This window comes from Teleopsis dalmanni, chromosome 1, assembly GCF_002237135.1.
Source record: "Teleopsis dalmanni isolate 2A chromosome 1, ASM223713v2, whole genome shotgun sequence".
Taxonomy (NCBI): Eukaryota; Metazoa; Arthropoda; class Insecta; order Diptera; family Diopsidae; genus Teleopsis; species Teleopsis dalmanni.
The window spans coordinates 186,286,295-186,303,322 of record NC_051846.1 but is presented as its reverse complement, the minus strand read 5'-3'; the positions used below and the strand labels follow the sequence as shown (position 1 = coordinate 186,303,322).

The following is a 17,028-nucleotide window of genomic DNA, read 5'->3' as shown; positions in this document are numbered from 1 at the left end:
TAAAACCAATAAAAAAGTTCGTAGTGTCTGTGTTCAAATAAAATGGAGCAAATAAAATGGCACACAATTTTGGAGTTATAAAACCGCATTAATTGCTATACCAAAATGAAAAAGAAAAATACTGAAAATAAAATTCCTAAACTCAGAAAGGAAAACTATTAAGTTGTGAAAATGTTTGCCGCAATTTTCCTGTTTATGAAAATCAAAAACATTAACTACGAAAGCAAACGGAATTTGATGTGCAGTTCATCAAAGGGGCGAACTATAATTTTAGTAAAAGGTTTTTCCTAAAAGATTTTTGGTGGTTTATATGAAGAGAAAATAGCTTAAAGGCATTTAGTTAAAATTTAAGCGAATATTCAAATTTCATTTGAGAAATGTTTTCATTACTTACTATAAGCAACAATATATGCATAGAAATTTATATATTTATTGTTTTGTTTTTTGAGTTATTTAAAATAAAAAATTCCCTCGTTCAAATAAAACTACTTTAGAGGTTTTTTACCTAAAACAACACATAAATTACGTTCTCGAATAATTATTACCTGTAAATAGAATAGTTGCGTTTATTGTTCTAATTTATGAGATACGGCAGAAGTTTGAGAAGTTCATAAATGAATTCCGGAGAGGTGCTTTGCAGTAAGTTATTACCGAGTTGGCATGTCGGAATACCAGGAAAACATAATTAAACACTTAATAACAAACTAGTTGAAATAGTTCATGTATTTGTTACAATTTAAGTAATAATTTAAACAAATTCAATAAAGAATTTAAGAGGTTTTTTCGAACAGTAGTGAACTACAACAACAAAAATTAATTTTATATTATTTTAATTAATTGAATTTTTGGCTGACCATATAGTTGTTTCAAATATTGCCAAAACCCACCAACAATAGTCTTGAAAATAATTCTTGTAGGTATTTAATTATTCGTAAATAATTTTTTTTTGAGACTGCAAGTGCCAGCAATCGAACTCGAATCCTGCCAAATGTGAAGCTCAGAGTCAGCGCACCAACTCACCTGAAACCGTACTTGACATTTAGAAGGATCTTCAGTTAATTTGAGTAAACTGCTGGCGTCTTACTACGCAAAATTTAAAATTATCATTGTCTTGGTTGTTTGATTGCTGTGGCAGGCCATTAGATACCTCAATTATCGATTTTTCGCTGTTTTACTACCACATTCCTCACAAGAACCCTAGTATAGAAGAGTAGAGACGAAATCCATCCTGCCGAATTTAGGTAATTTAATAGTTCTTTCGTCTTCACAGATGGACAGTCTGAAAAACTATCAAAGAAGTATCTTCCTAAGAACCTATATCTTCTGGATGCCAAAGCTAGGCATTAACAGAAAAATGTATTATGGTTTCTTTCTCCTGCGGGTTTTCATAACTTCTGCAGTGAGGATTATGGGGAATACGCAGTTTCTCTACGTAAGTTCCTACACCTTAATAACTAGTAAGAACTGTAGTAAGCGTTGCAGTCTTCACGCGGTTTCTTTTGATGAGTCCGGGAATCTATTTTTATTATAGCTAAGCCATGTTAACCTGGAAGTCGCACTTGACTTAAGTGCTTTCCATCTGTTATTGGCAAGTTGCAGAAACTAGAAGAAAGTACTTCTCTTAATGGTCTCTAGGATAATATAAACCGGTACCGCCAGTAACATATCCAGGGAGGCACAAGAGCGGGCTAAACTGTCAGCTTTCTCGTGCCCTATGATGTGCCTATGTCCAGGAACCCAGATGAGTTTTCCGACAGGCTTCTATAATGGCTAGGAGTTCAGCCTGAAAAACCGATCATTGTTTTACTTTTATGAAACTTTTATAGTCTTTTGAAAATTCATTACTTGTCCATATATAAATAAACATAAATCGCTATAGTATATATACAATGTTATATATTAATATATATTTCATAATATTATAAATGTATGTATTGATTGTTAAACTGCAAAGGCGCAGATTTGATAACACTGTTGCAATAAAACTAATTGAAAGTCGGTTATAGTCGAATGTATAGAATACATGCATAGAATACAGAATATATAACTATGAATTCTGCACCAATTCAATTGTATTCCAGAAACTTATTTTATAAAAAATTTCTTTAACGAGATTCAAAGTCAAACCAAACGCAAAACGTGGTATAAGCTTCTTATTTGCTTCCAAATTAATTAAATGAATTTTTAATACAAAAAACAAAAAAGAAATAATAAACACCGAAATTCCACTTTGAATTCAGGAAATATTCCTTAGTTACATTGCGGATATTCTCCCGCAGTTCTCCACACTCGATTCCATAAAAAAAAATAACATTAAATACATTTTGCGAGCCATTTGAGAGATTTTAACGCAAACACCAAATTTTCAATTTACTTCCGCTACTAAAACTTTCACCAGAATTGACTGTCTTGCCTTGCGATGGCGGTGTTGTAGCTGCTTAGGTCCTTTGAAGGCGTGTGAGTTGAAATTACTACTTTCACAATTTTGACTTTGACGAATTGCGTAACAAGACGCCGAGACTTTCTTTTTTGGGGAACACAGCAGATAAAATGTTAGACAAGAAATCGAAAAGTGAAAAAAGTCAAGGAAACATGAAAATACGAAAACTCGAGAAACTGAAACTGTTGAAATGTGTGCTTTAAAAGCAATTTACACGCGAAAGGCGTAATTCATTTTACTTAGCAAGGATGTGCGGTTTATGGTAAAAGGATAATAAGCTTAGAAACAAAAATGGAACCTTTTCGGCTTAAAATCCAAAATAAAAAAAAACAAAAACAAAGCGGAAGGTGTTGTAAAAATTTTATTTGTCAAAGCATATTTTTATATTAATTTAGAGAAGCGCCTTATTTATGCTAATTAAAACAATTTCGTCTAACATCCTTTTTTGTTGCACATAATAAAGAAATTAGCGAAGGAAAACGTTTTGTATATGGAGTGCTTTTAATAAATTAATTGCCTACAATTCTTTTAAAAAATTTTTTAAAGTTCTTTTTTTATTTTTATTTTTCGGTCAGTCCCCATTCGCAGACTAATTAAAAATTAAAAAATTCTTTTGAAAAATTAAAATCAATTATGTCATCTATTCAGTTTCCAGAAGAGGACACTTTGAGTACATAAGCACAAATCATGAACCTATGAACTCTAAGCACAAACATTTTTTGCCTCTTTTTATTATATGTATTCTGACATTTACATTGGCAATAATGTGACAGCTATAAAATTGTTTCTTTATGTGACATCCTTTCCCATGTACCGTGAACGAACAACGAATTCAAATCCTTACCACAAAATACAGCAGAAACAAAAGTACACAAATACTTTTTAAGTAAGAGATTATAACCCCTAATTTATATATATATAGAGGAAGAGAAATTTATAAACACAAACAAACACAAACGAAAAGTTAAGAAGGAAAAGTAACTCCGGAAAGAGGATTTGGTTATTTTTTGCCTTTCGGACAGACTGCAACATAATCTTGTAACGACATAATTAAAGTCATAAAAAACATGCAAGTTCCTTTGTATCCCAAAATTATATTTTTGTGTTTTATTGTATAATTAAAGGCATACCTATGTGCACATACTTCTGTGTCTGTATATATATACAAGTATATAGTTTAATATTATGTAAAGGACATGTAAATATCCTTTATGCGTATGTTAGCCTATGTATTGTACACATAAGAGTTGTAATAAAATTTTATGTTTCAATTTGGCATAATTTTTATAGTTTGTTGTTGCTAACTGAATATTAATATGAATTCTTGTATAAAAATGTAGTCAATATTAATAAGAATTCTTGTATAAAAATATAGTCAATATAGTTATGTAGAAGGTAGATATGCTTACAATGTGGTCACGTTTCATAATAATATAAACTACCATAAGTATACTGTAGTTTGAATAAAAAAATATCAATTAAGAAAATCTGAGACATATACGTGCATTTGACAGTCAAGCACTTATATTCGTAATAGCTAGAATTCATTAATATATGTAGTCATCTTTTCACTACAATTGTTGTTCTTAAAGAACTATGGACCAATGGTGCTTAGTAATACAATAATAAATAAATATAAGGGTGTGTTAGCGATTGCAATGAGTGCTGTTGCCATATCAAAGTCAAAAAAAAAAATGTCTAACAAACCATGGTGGTACATAAAAGGTGTAGACAGCATCATTAACTAAACTAATTAAATTAAACTTTGAAAATGTTTTTTTTCAATTAATGGTTCAACTTATTTGTTGCTACTTTGATGCTTCAAAGAAATTAAATTTTAGAAAAAACCAAACGGTTGCATTTGTAAAATAATAGAAATGGACACTTATTCAAATGGAAGCTGAACAGCAAAATTAGGTTTAGAGAGAGCTGCAACTCACTCGTAGTACAGTAATTATTATAAAGAAAAAGTTTACTTTATGAATTCGAAATGATGGACATCACACAGTGAGCTGAGTAATTGAAAATTTTTTTGGTGCATAAAGTGTTTTAGCTTAAATACTTCATCTAATTTTTAAAACCTTTTATAATTGTCAAAATTATATTGAAAGAAGTAGAAATGTTAGAAAGAAGTAGTAAAATGTTAGCAACTACACACTAAAATAAAAAACATACATTAAGACTGAAAAGTTTTCGGAAATTCTCATTTAAAATTCGCGCGCTGTATATTTTTCGATATTTTAAGTTTATGTAGTTTGGCAGCACTGTCCTTAATTACTATGCCAAAAATGAGCTCGATCTGTCAGACAGTTCGTTTACGGCAGCTGTTGAAACCAGTTCACCTCAGTAGTGCGTTGCGAAATGTCTTCGACGGTCGTACGACCGTCCTGGAAGGCTTTGTACCACTCATAAACTTGAGTTTTCGATAAAACTGATTCCCCATAAGCCTTTTGTAGCATTCGCAACGATTCTGCACACGAAATTTCGTTCGAAACACAAAATTTGATGCAAACTCTTTGTTCAATATTTTTTTCCATTGTTTTTTTCGCAACGCCCTACTGAGGTGAACTGGTTTCAACAGCTGCCGTAAACGAACTGTCTGACAGATCGCGCTCATTTTTGGCATAGTAATTAAGGACAGTGCTGCCAAACTACATAAACTTAAAATATCGAAAAATATACAGCGCGCGAATTTTAAATGAGAATTTCCGAAAACTTTTCGGTCTTAATGTATAAGTATGTTATATGGTCATTAAAGCTCCTGTTGAATTGAATTTTCATTGAAATCATGGCATTGTCTTCGTGGAAAAAAGGTTGACCTTAGGGTCGGAATTATAGAAGTATGGGAATTTTAAGAGATCCGTAAATTCTTGAACATTGTAATAACACACAGTAAAGTAAAAAATACCAAATTATATGTACTCGGTGTTAGAGCTGTATAAAATTCCTGTTCTCTATTAATTTAATCGTCGTATGAAAGTTCCTGAAAATTAAATTGCTTTCATAACAGATGTAATAATGGAACAATTTGAATGCAGTTTTTAAAGAACCTAAAAATTCTTACAGAGTAAAAATTGTACACCTAAATCAGAAATACCTCATTGGAAGCTGTATAAACTTTTTGTTTTCTAATAAATTTTTATCGAAATCACCATATTCTTTCTTAGAAGTGTGATATATCTACCTCCAATATTTTAAACTTTCACCATATTCTTTTACCATATGTATTTAACATATTCTAAGAAATGCAAGATTGTTAGTTGAGTTTCTTCTTTTGTGTTGTACATTGGTTATGTGATATAGAATATGTTGATATTGTTTATTAACATTTTTGTATTTATGGTCTAATGTAAATTTAATTTTTGTACTACGGAACGATACAAATTACTTCAAAGCACGCAATCATTAGACGATTTTCTCAACGCGCAGATTGTAATATTAATATTAGATGGATAGAAAATGGTACAGCATGGCGTATGAGTGTTTTTGTGCTAAACAAACGGCTGTAAAAAAAAAATATCTAAATCTCATATTTGGTGGTGGTAAAGCAGACATATGTGTATATTCTTCTTTATTAATAAATTTTAAACACTAAAATTAACTCAATCATTAATTTTAATTTATAAAATTGTTTTTGTTTTTCGTTATTACTGTAATTTTTTCCCTTTGGCATAGTTTGTAACCTTTGTAACTATATTTGAGTTTTGATACTGACTTCATACTCTGAAATAAATTATTCCTCATTACTCTTAAATGTTATTTGTCTTGTTTTTATAAAATATATATAACAGTAAATATTCTTAATAAGAAATTGTGCTGCAAGTTAAAAACTTTTTTCGTAGCATATAAATAACAAATTTAATTTTAAACAAGTTTTCTTCAAAACATATTGTTTTTTGTTTTTGTTAAGAAACTTAAGAAAATTTCATGTTTTTTGGTATGAAACTTTTCTCATCTCACTATACTTTGTTGTTGTTGATACTTACACATATGTCCGTTTAAATTAACTACATACGGTTTCTTTTTCCTTAAAGCCTATGAAATAAATGCAAAAAAAAACAGGTCGTCAGAGATGTTTACTACCTCCACAACTTTATTAAACTTTAATTTCAAATTGTTTGTTGGGTTGGAAATACATTTCCATACACTTGCGCTCAAGTTGTGTACTTCTGTGTTAGTTGACTTGTTGCTATGAGTGTGTTCAGTGACTTACACACTGAAGTGTACTATGGAAAAAATGGCAACTGTAAACAACATTAAGTAACTTCGTTAAACTTCATTTCGTTGGTAACAAAATAAATTGAAACGGAAGTTATTTTTTATTTTGAGATATTATTTTAAAGTTTTATTGTTACAGTAAAAGCTTTATTATAGTCTTAGATATGTTTTATATTCTTAAAAAATAAAATATGTCTATTTTTAAGGTATGAGAAGTCTGTCCTATTAAGAAATGTATCAAAATTTGAGCGTTAACTTCGTACAAGGAACGGATAACCTATCAATGGTCCAAGAAATAACAAAAATGTTTTATGAAATGCATGAGGGATAATTTCGAACAATTATGTAGATATGAGATCTCAATCAGAAATCGTTAATATCTGAAAAATATTTTATAACCATATTGTTCTTGTCTAAATTATACTCCCCGATTTTTCTCTAAATAATTTTCCATATAACACTAGCTAAGCCCCGCCATGCTTTGCTGTAGCTTAGTCTGATATTAATTATTAAGGAAGTGAATAACGAAGACTCAGCAAGAAAAGATAACTGCATAAGTCGCTCATCTATTCCATCTTAAAATTGTTAAGACGAATACGCTGGCATTCTTTTTCTTCTAACTTCTATTAGTAAAACTTCAAGTCTTTCTTTCCGCTTATTAGTTAATTTTTCTACTCGCTTTTAAGTCCTGACTCTGACATTTTCATTGTGGTCTAAGTATTCTTAATCAGTACGGTTTGATCTTTTTTGATGTTTTCTGATAGCTTATCGAGAACATCAGTCTATGTGCGATGGTGATTGATGTTTTTTTTTTTTGGAATAATTTTAATTGAATTATTACTTTATTTAAGTCCATAGGAAATTTGTATATAGATAAATTTGTTTTCATAACTTTAGATTATTCTTTTTAAACCTAATATTAAAAAGAACTTACAACAATTAGCACTAAATAATAAAATAGGTACAAGAAAAGACACATTTGTTAAATAAAACCAAGTTTCTTATATTTTTTTAACCTCATTTATCTAATCCTGCTACAAAACGAAATGAAGTCATTTTAAATAAATTTGCATATAAAGAAAGACCTATTAATAATACTAATGAAGAAATTTAATTATAAAATGTTGATACCAAATTTAAAATATTAGCTTGAACTTCTTTATTCTGTACAAAATACAAATAAAAACAAAAATTTTAAATGTGATGATTAGCATTTCCCCTCATTTAATTTTTAATTCTTAAACTTTTTATTGTTAAAGTTTTAATGTAGGTTCAAATAATATGCAGACCCAATGAGCAATTAAAATAAAAAGTTTATTTTCTACATTTTTTCACTGCTAAAATCTTCCCATTTATATGAGTATGTATGAGAATCCATGTTTGTATACCCACAAAGTTGAAAAAACAGAAGAAACAAATCTTAATAAATAAATCAGTTTTTCCACGTTCTTATAAAAATTCAGAATAATTGAAGATGGGACAACTTTTTTGGAACTCGTCACATTAATTTGTTGCGCTCAATAAAGTCCAATCATTTGGCAATAATTGTATCGATATAACTTTTCCAATCAAAGATAGATTAAGAGATGCGAAAAATCGTATCAGTTAACAAAAAAAGTATTGCGTTTCGGGTTTTAGCATAAAATGTGTGTTAATGTGTTAGCAATCATGTAAGAAAGCAAACAGTAATTTGACATAAAAAACCTTATACGGAAAGTAAGTTCATGACAAGACATTAATTGCAAAAGGGTTCGGAATAATATTTAACTTTTACTAAGAAAAAGAAATCATGGATAATACAACAAAACATCATTTTATTGCGTGATTAAATTTAAAAATATAAAGCGCTTTTAAAGAGACATTAATAATAAATAAACTAATGGGTTTTATATTAGAATAAATCGTAAATGACTACAGATGTAATTAATTTCATAGTAATTTTGCTGCTCTAGCAAAATAACTATAGTTTTGAAAATAAAAATTGCACTAAAAATGCATTAAAAGAACATCTCGATTAAAAAAATTATCCGAATATTAATCGAATATTTTTAGAATACTCTAACATTTTTGTAGTAGTGTTAGTTCACATTTATATATTTCATACATACATATATCGAATCAAATCACACTTTATCTGTCAAATCATATAAAACAGCTGTTCCTTTCAAAGTAATCTTGTTACTCTGGCAAATATCTAGAGCAGAGCGTTTTTAAACTACTACTATTACGCAAATTTTCTTTTGATGTACTGGTAAAATCATATTATTTAATTTTTATGGTATACCAAGCAAATGAATTTAAATTGATAAATTAATAAAACATAGGTTAACCATGCACGTATATATTTGTATTTGCGGCCTTTCAATCTGTACAGTGATTGGTATTGACCCAAGAGCGCATCTGATCTGGACAGCCCTGATCTATAGTGTTATAAATTAATTACGAGTGTTATATATTATGCTCCAGATTTACCAATTGAAAAAGTCATTTTAAAAATAAGGTTTAATATAAAAACTTATATTTTTAAGTTATGTTAATGAACTTGAAAATGAGAAAGAAATATAAATATTTGTATAACATTTAAAAAACATCTATAATTTATAAATATTTGTTCACATCTAAAAATTATAATCTTATAATAACACATTTAATCAAGCATTAATCATAAACATAAATACCCTAAAGGATGTTCTGCAAAACAAGCTTCTTAATAATAAAATCGCTGTTATTTAAGAAAATTTTCCAAATCACAACGAGAACCAAAATAACAGGAAATATATTTTATTCGAATATACTGCTTAATCCATTCATGGTAGAAATTTGTTAAAATTTTACTTGGTTATGTTTGTGGCTTGTTGTTGAAAAATCTGTTGTAAAGTTTGTAGAGTGTGACCAAAATTGTCAATATAAATTTGGGTTAAGCACATTATCTGCTTTAATGTTATGCTAATTCGTGTCGACATTTATTTTGGTCATAAATTTCTAGTTTGCAGTAAGTAAAACTTGTAAATTATGGTAATTAACAATTAAAAAACAGCAATTTTCTGGTTAATGCAATACAATACATAAGGAATAAACAAAATTAACAACAGAGCATCATTGCTAAATATAAAATAAATGTATATCAATTAATTTTTGAAAATATATGATAGCTTAATAAACTTAAACCACATAATTTATCTCTTAGCAAACAACTGTTTCTGTCATTTTAACAAAATTAACAAAATTATTTAATGATATTTTAATTACTACCATTTTTAATTTTGATACAGAAATTGTAAATATAACTTTAAAAATCTGTTAATGAATTTATCTATAAAAATGAAAAACCTTTTTCTTTTCATAAATTTTACTCTACCTTTTATTTTCTCTCAAGTTGTCTTTTGGGACACCACTGCGTATGAGCGATAAGCTTTGTTAGCCTTCTAAATTGATTTTTTTATCATTGCCTTGCACCGAGATGATAAATTAACTTTTTAGTATATAAAAATTTGAAGACATTTAGAAAAATTTTTATTTTTTTTTTTAAATCAAAATTTTAAAACTAAAACCACACTAATTTTTTATTAATTGCCTTTAGCATAAAACAGTTGTTAAAAATTTTTTTGGCAATTTTTCCATCTATAGTATTTGTAATCTAATAAAATTTTTTGTAGTGCATTTAAAACGCTTACTTTACCATAACTAAAATATTCTTTTCAATATTGTCTTCTTTTTTTGGGTATCTTAAGGATTTCCTTTTTTGTCCTTTCAAAATTGCAAATCATTTTCAACTTCAATGAAGCTGTCACCTAAGTTTTTGACACATTTATTAAATCTCCCTTAACAACAACAAGTTGTGGACAGCTCTACACTTATATATAATGTATACAAGCAACGAATTAATTTCCATAAATTTAAAGAAAATAACATGAATTCGATATGAAGTGGCTTAATAACTTCTGCATGCTAATGTCCTTTTTTGTAAAAATAGTTTCAGGCATTCGAGAAAAATCAAAAGATATCAATTTTAATTAAAGTTTATTTCAAAAGAGATGAATAGCAAATAAATATTAAATTTAGTTATATTTTGTTAAAATATATATATGATTTAATCAATATATTGTTGTATATTACATCAATTATTACAATTAAATTCGAGAAACGAGTATTTTCATTCTTTCCGAATTCTTGCTTTTCTAGTACATCGAAAATTTCGTACACGAAAAACAGTTCTATATTAATTTTAATGAATTAATATAGATCTGCCATGATTTAACAAATCTTCCGCATATCCATCATAAAGTTGAGATCTTTAAATGGAATGAATTGGGACACCGTTGTTAGATATTATGTTAAGAAACTAAGTCATTTTTACAACTAATAATCTCTTTTTTTTTGTATACCTACTTCTCTAACTGAATGTTTTAGGACATGTATATGTAAAAAAAACAATGCAATGTGTCTAGTATATTTAGTATCTAGTCTACTTACAGTTGATCATGAATGCACTTCAGTTAGATATTTGACAATGTTGAAGAATAACAACATTGTCATTGCGGCGATGTATAACTCCAGATGAAAAATTATTCCATTACTTGGTATCTTCTATAAAAACGTAAATCGAAATGCATTCGTTGGCAAGGGGTTGACTTCTGTTTTCATAATATGCATAAAAAAATCAGAACCTATCTTTAAATAACTCACTCGAAAATAGGAGTAAGCACAAAGAAAATTATACTGGAATAAGACTTGATAATGCTAGCTCAGTACTATTTTTTATATAAAAAGTTTGTCTTGAAGATACTTTAAATCTATGAAAGGGGCATAATAGATTTGTAGATCGTAATGCAAAATCCTCCAAAAAGTAAAAATAGTAATCTTAATATTTTTCATAAATATTCTTAATATATATTCTTATAATCATAATCAACTATTCTACAGGTGGTATATGATTTCGTGTTGATATAACAGAGCAAGTAAATTTTTTATTAAATTTTCACAATAAATTAAAAAAAAAAACTTTAAGTTTGTACATACATAAAAGTCAAAATGGCTTTGTTTTTTTTTTAACAACAATATGTATTGCACTACTTGCCACTCTACTTTGATCTGAGTATAATAATCGTTTAATCAATCTGCTTAAAACCAATTTATGGAAATTTCTACACTCTCCTTAAAAGATTAGTTATCCGAACCTTTAAAAACTTAAATTAAGCCGATTAACGATAGAAGAAACTGAATAATTTGAATTTACTGTTTGCATCATTTGGTAGAACATGATGATATCGTCAGAATTACTAACAGAAATTACTATTAAAGTATGTCCTGCCGAACTCATCAGCATGAATTCTATGAACAAATCAATTAAATTTATTTTTTGTTAAAATTTGTCTTCATAAAAATACCTACAAGTTATTCTAATATAGCTACTTATATAATAAAATAGATACAAAATAAAATATAATAGATTTACTTACTACAAAAATAATATAATAAAATTATATGGTTTCTAAGATCCTTTATTTATTATATTTTGTGTACCGTACTTAAAAAATACTCAAGATCTCTTATTTAAAAATTCCACATAAATCAACTTTTTCTTTCATCTTGAATCTAGGGATTTCTAATATCTTAAATATTTTATATGAGTAAAATTATATTTTTCTATAACAACAAAATTTTCTTTGGTACTTTCTAATACAAAATAATTTTCGTTATCCTTGGGCGCAATACTCATAAAATATCTTCAATTCCTAATACTCGTGAAATATCTTCAATTCCTAAAATAATTTCTTTATACTTAGATACAAATTTTCCAACATTCCTCTCGTTTTAATTTTTTTTTTAAATATCTAACTTTTAAAGAAACTCAAACCAAAATATTTACACGAACTTTGAAAAATTCTAAATAAAATAAAAATAAAAAATTTTCAAAAAAAAATATCTAACTTTATAACAAATTACGTACAATCAGTAATTTCATCAGCTTAGCTAACAAATTCTTTTGTTTATTTTATTGAATCACAAATAAATTTGACGGAATCTGTTTAAATGCGAACGTAAATTATTTCCTCGAAAAGAAAAAAAAAGATGAGAATTTCTTAATATGCGTAAAATAAGTTTAGAAGGAACAGAGGAAGATGTGAGGAGTTGAAAATTACAGGAGCACTTAAGCTTACGAAATCTGCTATTGAATGCTCTATTGTGCTACTCTACCCGAAAGGATTTAAATAGATTTGCTTGAGTCTCATGATTTCTTAGTCTCGTCGCGTCAAATTTTATGATGGTTTCTTTGTGTTAAACTTAAAATGTGATTTTGTCACTTAAGGAATTTTTAAATTCATTTTCAATCTCAATAAACACAGATATTCCTCTTGTGGGGTTTAGACAACATGGTTGGCGTGCGGCGGATATCCGCTTCCTTAGCAAATAAATATTTTATTGAATTTATTTTATACAAAATTTTCATCCTTAAGCAATAAGTTTTTATTTATTTTTAAGAACGTAAATTTCATTTTCTGAATTTTATTTTTTTTATTATTTATTACCTAAGAATGTATGGAATTGTCAATTTTGGCATTGAAATGAAGATGTTGAGTTCATAATTAAATTAATTAATGATAATTTAAAGCGCTTTTTTTTAATAAAAAATCAATAAAATAAATTTTTTGAAAGGTAAAATAAGTACTTAATTTATAATATAAACTATTCTATAAAGTATTTTTTAGTTTTAGAAAGAACTATCTTTTGACTGGATATAAAAATATTGGCTGATGTTAAGTAACTGCACAAGTAAAATTTCACTGAATCTTACTTATTTTTAAGCTCTTCGATTTCCATATAAAAATGCCATATAATAATTTATCTTGTTTTTGTGAGAATTGACAATATTTTTATGTACCTAAGTCACTCAATAAAACACAAAACTGTTGCATAAAATAACAAAAAAATCAATTTTAGCTAACATACATATGTAACATACTAATGGCACTTTATAGATCCTTTTTAACCGGAAATCGTAAAACCAAAGCTCAAACGGTATCACTTTAGGTGTAAATTTTATTATAGCGTCAAATTGGCTTTCAATTTACAGCTTCGTGGAAATTGCCTTAAAAATTATGCTGGGTGCGTTGGTTATCGAAAAATACTGATAAATTTTATTGGCAAAAAAATAAAAAAAAAATTATTTTTTATAAAAGGCTGAACATGTTTTAAAACAGTATTTATATCAAAGTAAACTGATGCTTGTAGATATGTGCGAATGAACTCCATACAGAACAGTTTTTCTAACTACCATATATAAATTTTAATCATAAATATAAATGGCATAGTTTTATTTTACTTATTTCTACAATCTTTTGAAGTCTGTGAAATAAATCAAACATTTAATAGTATTTCAACAATTTTTCAGTATTTTTCTTTCATCAAACACAAACTCATAGTAAGTCTCTTTGGTACTAGCATGACAATGCATGCAGCATAACTACCTACATAGCAATCATTTATTTAATGTCACTGGATGATTTCTCTGTGGTAACCATTGTTCTCAGATAAATTCTATTCTGTGCGGTACTGAGGTTTGCATTATTTCTCTTAATGGCTGACAGCATACGCAGTAATCTATTTCGAGATACTTCATTATAATGTGACATTTATTTTTAATACTTGTTTACACACCAATCTATTGAATGGAGTTCCTTGCATAGCATTTTAAAATGTTAAAATGTAGTTATGGATTCCTTTGAACTCTCCTGATATTAAATGTTAAATAAGTTATGTATATATATGTATAGTATGTCACATGAAAAAAAAAATAATTTATTTGCATTGCAATCCTGCAGTGGGAATAATTTATTCATTTACATACAATTTTTGCGGATGCAGTATTTCACTCAGATTTTATGTAAATCTTTCTTTTTTTTAATTTATTCAATTTATACCATAACTTTACACTTGTGAGTTCAATTGGGTTCTCAAGATAGAGAAACTGCGTCATTCAATTCAAACAAATGACAATATTTGCAATTCTAGGTATAAATTTTTACATAATATTTATCTACAACGTCAGGCTTGTAGTGTACAGGGCATCTCGGCACTGATGTACACGTAGGAGGGTATTATATGGAACATAGGGATTAAAGGCTAGGAAAGATAGGCTCTATACTTTCTTTCATTTAAGAAATCGGACTAGGAAAAACACTCCAATCTGACTGACTAAGGGGAACAATAGAGCGTAGTGTACTACCATTTTCCTTAATAATAATAAGAAGAAGTAATGACGTATTATTGAGATACTAAAGACAATGATATTATAAGACAGGCCTAGTGCAATAAAACAAGGCGTATTGTGGTTTTAGAATTAAATTTAATAAATCCACGATATCATTTATTGTTGAATTTAAAGACAAATCTATAAACCAGGTTTTTCACAGTAAAATTTTTGTTAATAATATTTGCATTGAAATAGTTTAGTAATACGTTCAGATACTTCCGGTTGTCATTACCTATTATGTTAAAATTGTTGTCTTTCAGTTTTAATAGAATCAGAATATGTTTTGCCTTCGATTTAGTTCTAAATTTTATTCCCCAAAGTACTCAGTTAGTTCACCATCTATAAGTTCTTGTAATGTTTAAGATATTATATTTTAGGTCACGGTACAGAATACATGTATTGGCCAGATTTTATTCATTTTATTCTATTTATATTAGTTTAACACACATATTCGAAAACAGCCTTATTCGAACACAAATTCACAGCTTCAAATAAAATTAGAAATTTTAAAATTAAATATTCTGCCAGTTTTTGTTGTTGTATATTTCGAAAAACAAAAAAAAAATTAAAAATATTTTTTGTAAATAAGAAAAACTCTTCTTGTTATATATTTTGCCAATTTAAATATTTTTATTGAAATAAAGTCATATGAAACTCATCTGTCAAAAAGCTTTAAAAAATTTGTACTGATATTTATGACGGTTAACTCTAAAATATATTTCAATAAATTTTTTTTGGCAATTCTTTCAAAATCCTTGGAGCAAAATACACTTCTGAAATTTATATGACATTGATATAAATTTAGAGCGACTAAATTGGTACAAATTTCATACCAATGTCGTTCAAATTTCGTTACATATTCGTATTTGTCGATATACGTTTGTAATGATATATGGCACTATAAAGCTTTATAATACTAGTAAAAATATAAGCACAACATAAATTTCGAAATAAAGTTGCTTATGTCACAATCCCAGCAATGAGCGATTCACGAATTAAGTACTTCCCGATTCCCAAATACAACGCCACAAAAACGCCAACAGAAATGATAAAATTTGTGAAATTTTCATATGAATTTCGTTATATGCTCAAAGCATTTATGTGTTGCACTCTTTTTTTTGCTTCTGTAAACAATTTTTTTAAGTGCATAAATAAAACACTTTTTTAATACAATTTTATGTATTTTTTAATTAAATACTAATTTTAGAAATAATTGAAGTATGAAATTCATTTTTGTTTATTTGTTATATGATTTGTGAAATTATTTATGTCTCATTGAGACTAACAATTTATGAAAATAATTCCAGAAAAAGTATGAGCAACACAAAATGCTTGAATATGTCTTTTTAAATCTTCTCAAATCTTGTCATCTTATGCAAAATTATTATATCAAAGTTGTCACTCATACGAGTTGTGATTTTCCACTTCTTAATGTGAACATAACAGTGACAAACATTCGCATATGTAAACATAATTGTTTTTCTTTAATTATGACAAAGCATTTGGCAAGGATATGTGTGCTTACCCCAATTTCAACGTAAAATGTATAGATGGGATAGGGTAATGCAATTACCATACCCGTTAGCCAAGTCGCGCAGCAACAAACAAATGCTGGTAGGCGTCCCTTCAGCGGATCCCCCAACCAACGCATGCGGTCCCAGGCAATGAGTATATGCGATATTATAGCGACATGCAATGGTATATCCTGGAAAGAAAAATAAAGGAGCATAAATTGATATGTTCATGTGTAATCTCTATGAAATTTACAATTTCAAAGTTGAAAGTTAAAGCAATAAAGCAATATGACGAAGATGAAGATGCTTTGTGATATGCAAAATATAATAAATGAAAAATGAGAAACGGTAAATGAATTGTGCAAAAAAGTAAATGGGCATAAAATATATGCTCACAAGGAAAACTTTTACCCAAATTTACATACATCATAAGCGCAACTCGTAGGCGGCTTTCATTCAACTTAAAAGCAAATATTGAATATGGATTTTAAATTCAATTGGCTTGCTTTGTTATCTCTTGGCATATGAAAGATTTAGCATAAAACTTCTGCCGTTACTTTTAACCCGTTTGTAACATATGTGTACCAAAAGACAAATATTAA

At 27.9% G+C, this 17,028-nt stretch overlaps 1 protein-coding gene across 1 annotated transcript in view; it reads right to left on the bottom strand.

Annotated features, from left to right (window-relative positions):
* LOC119670737 overlaps nucleotides 1-17,028 on the bottom strand; it is a 30,723-nt gene that overhangs the window by 7,473 nt on the left and 6,222 nt on the right. The window contains exon 2 of the mRNA XM_038081135.1: nucleotides 16,438-16,617. Within this exon, the coding sequence (XP_037937063.1) occupies nucleotides 16,438-16,617 (180 nt within the window). The remainder of the gene's footprint in view (nucleotides 1-16,437; nucleotides 16,618-17,028) is intronic.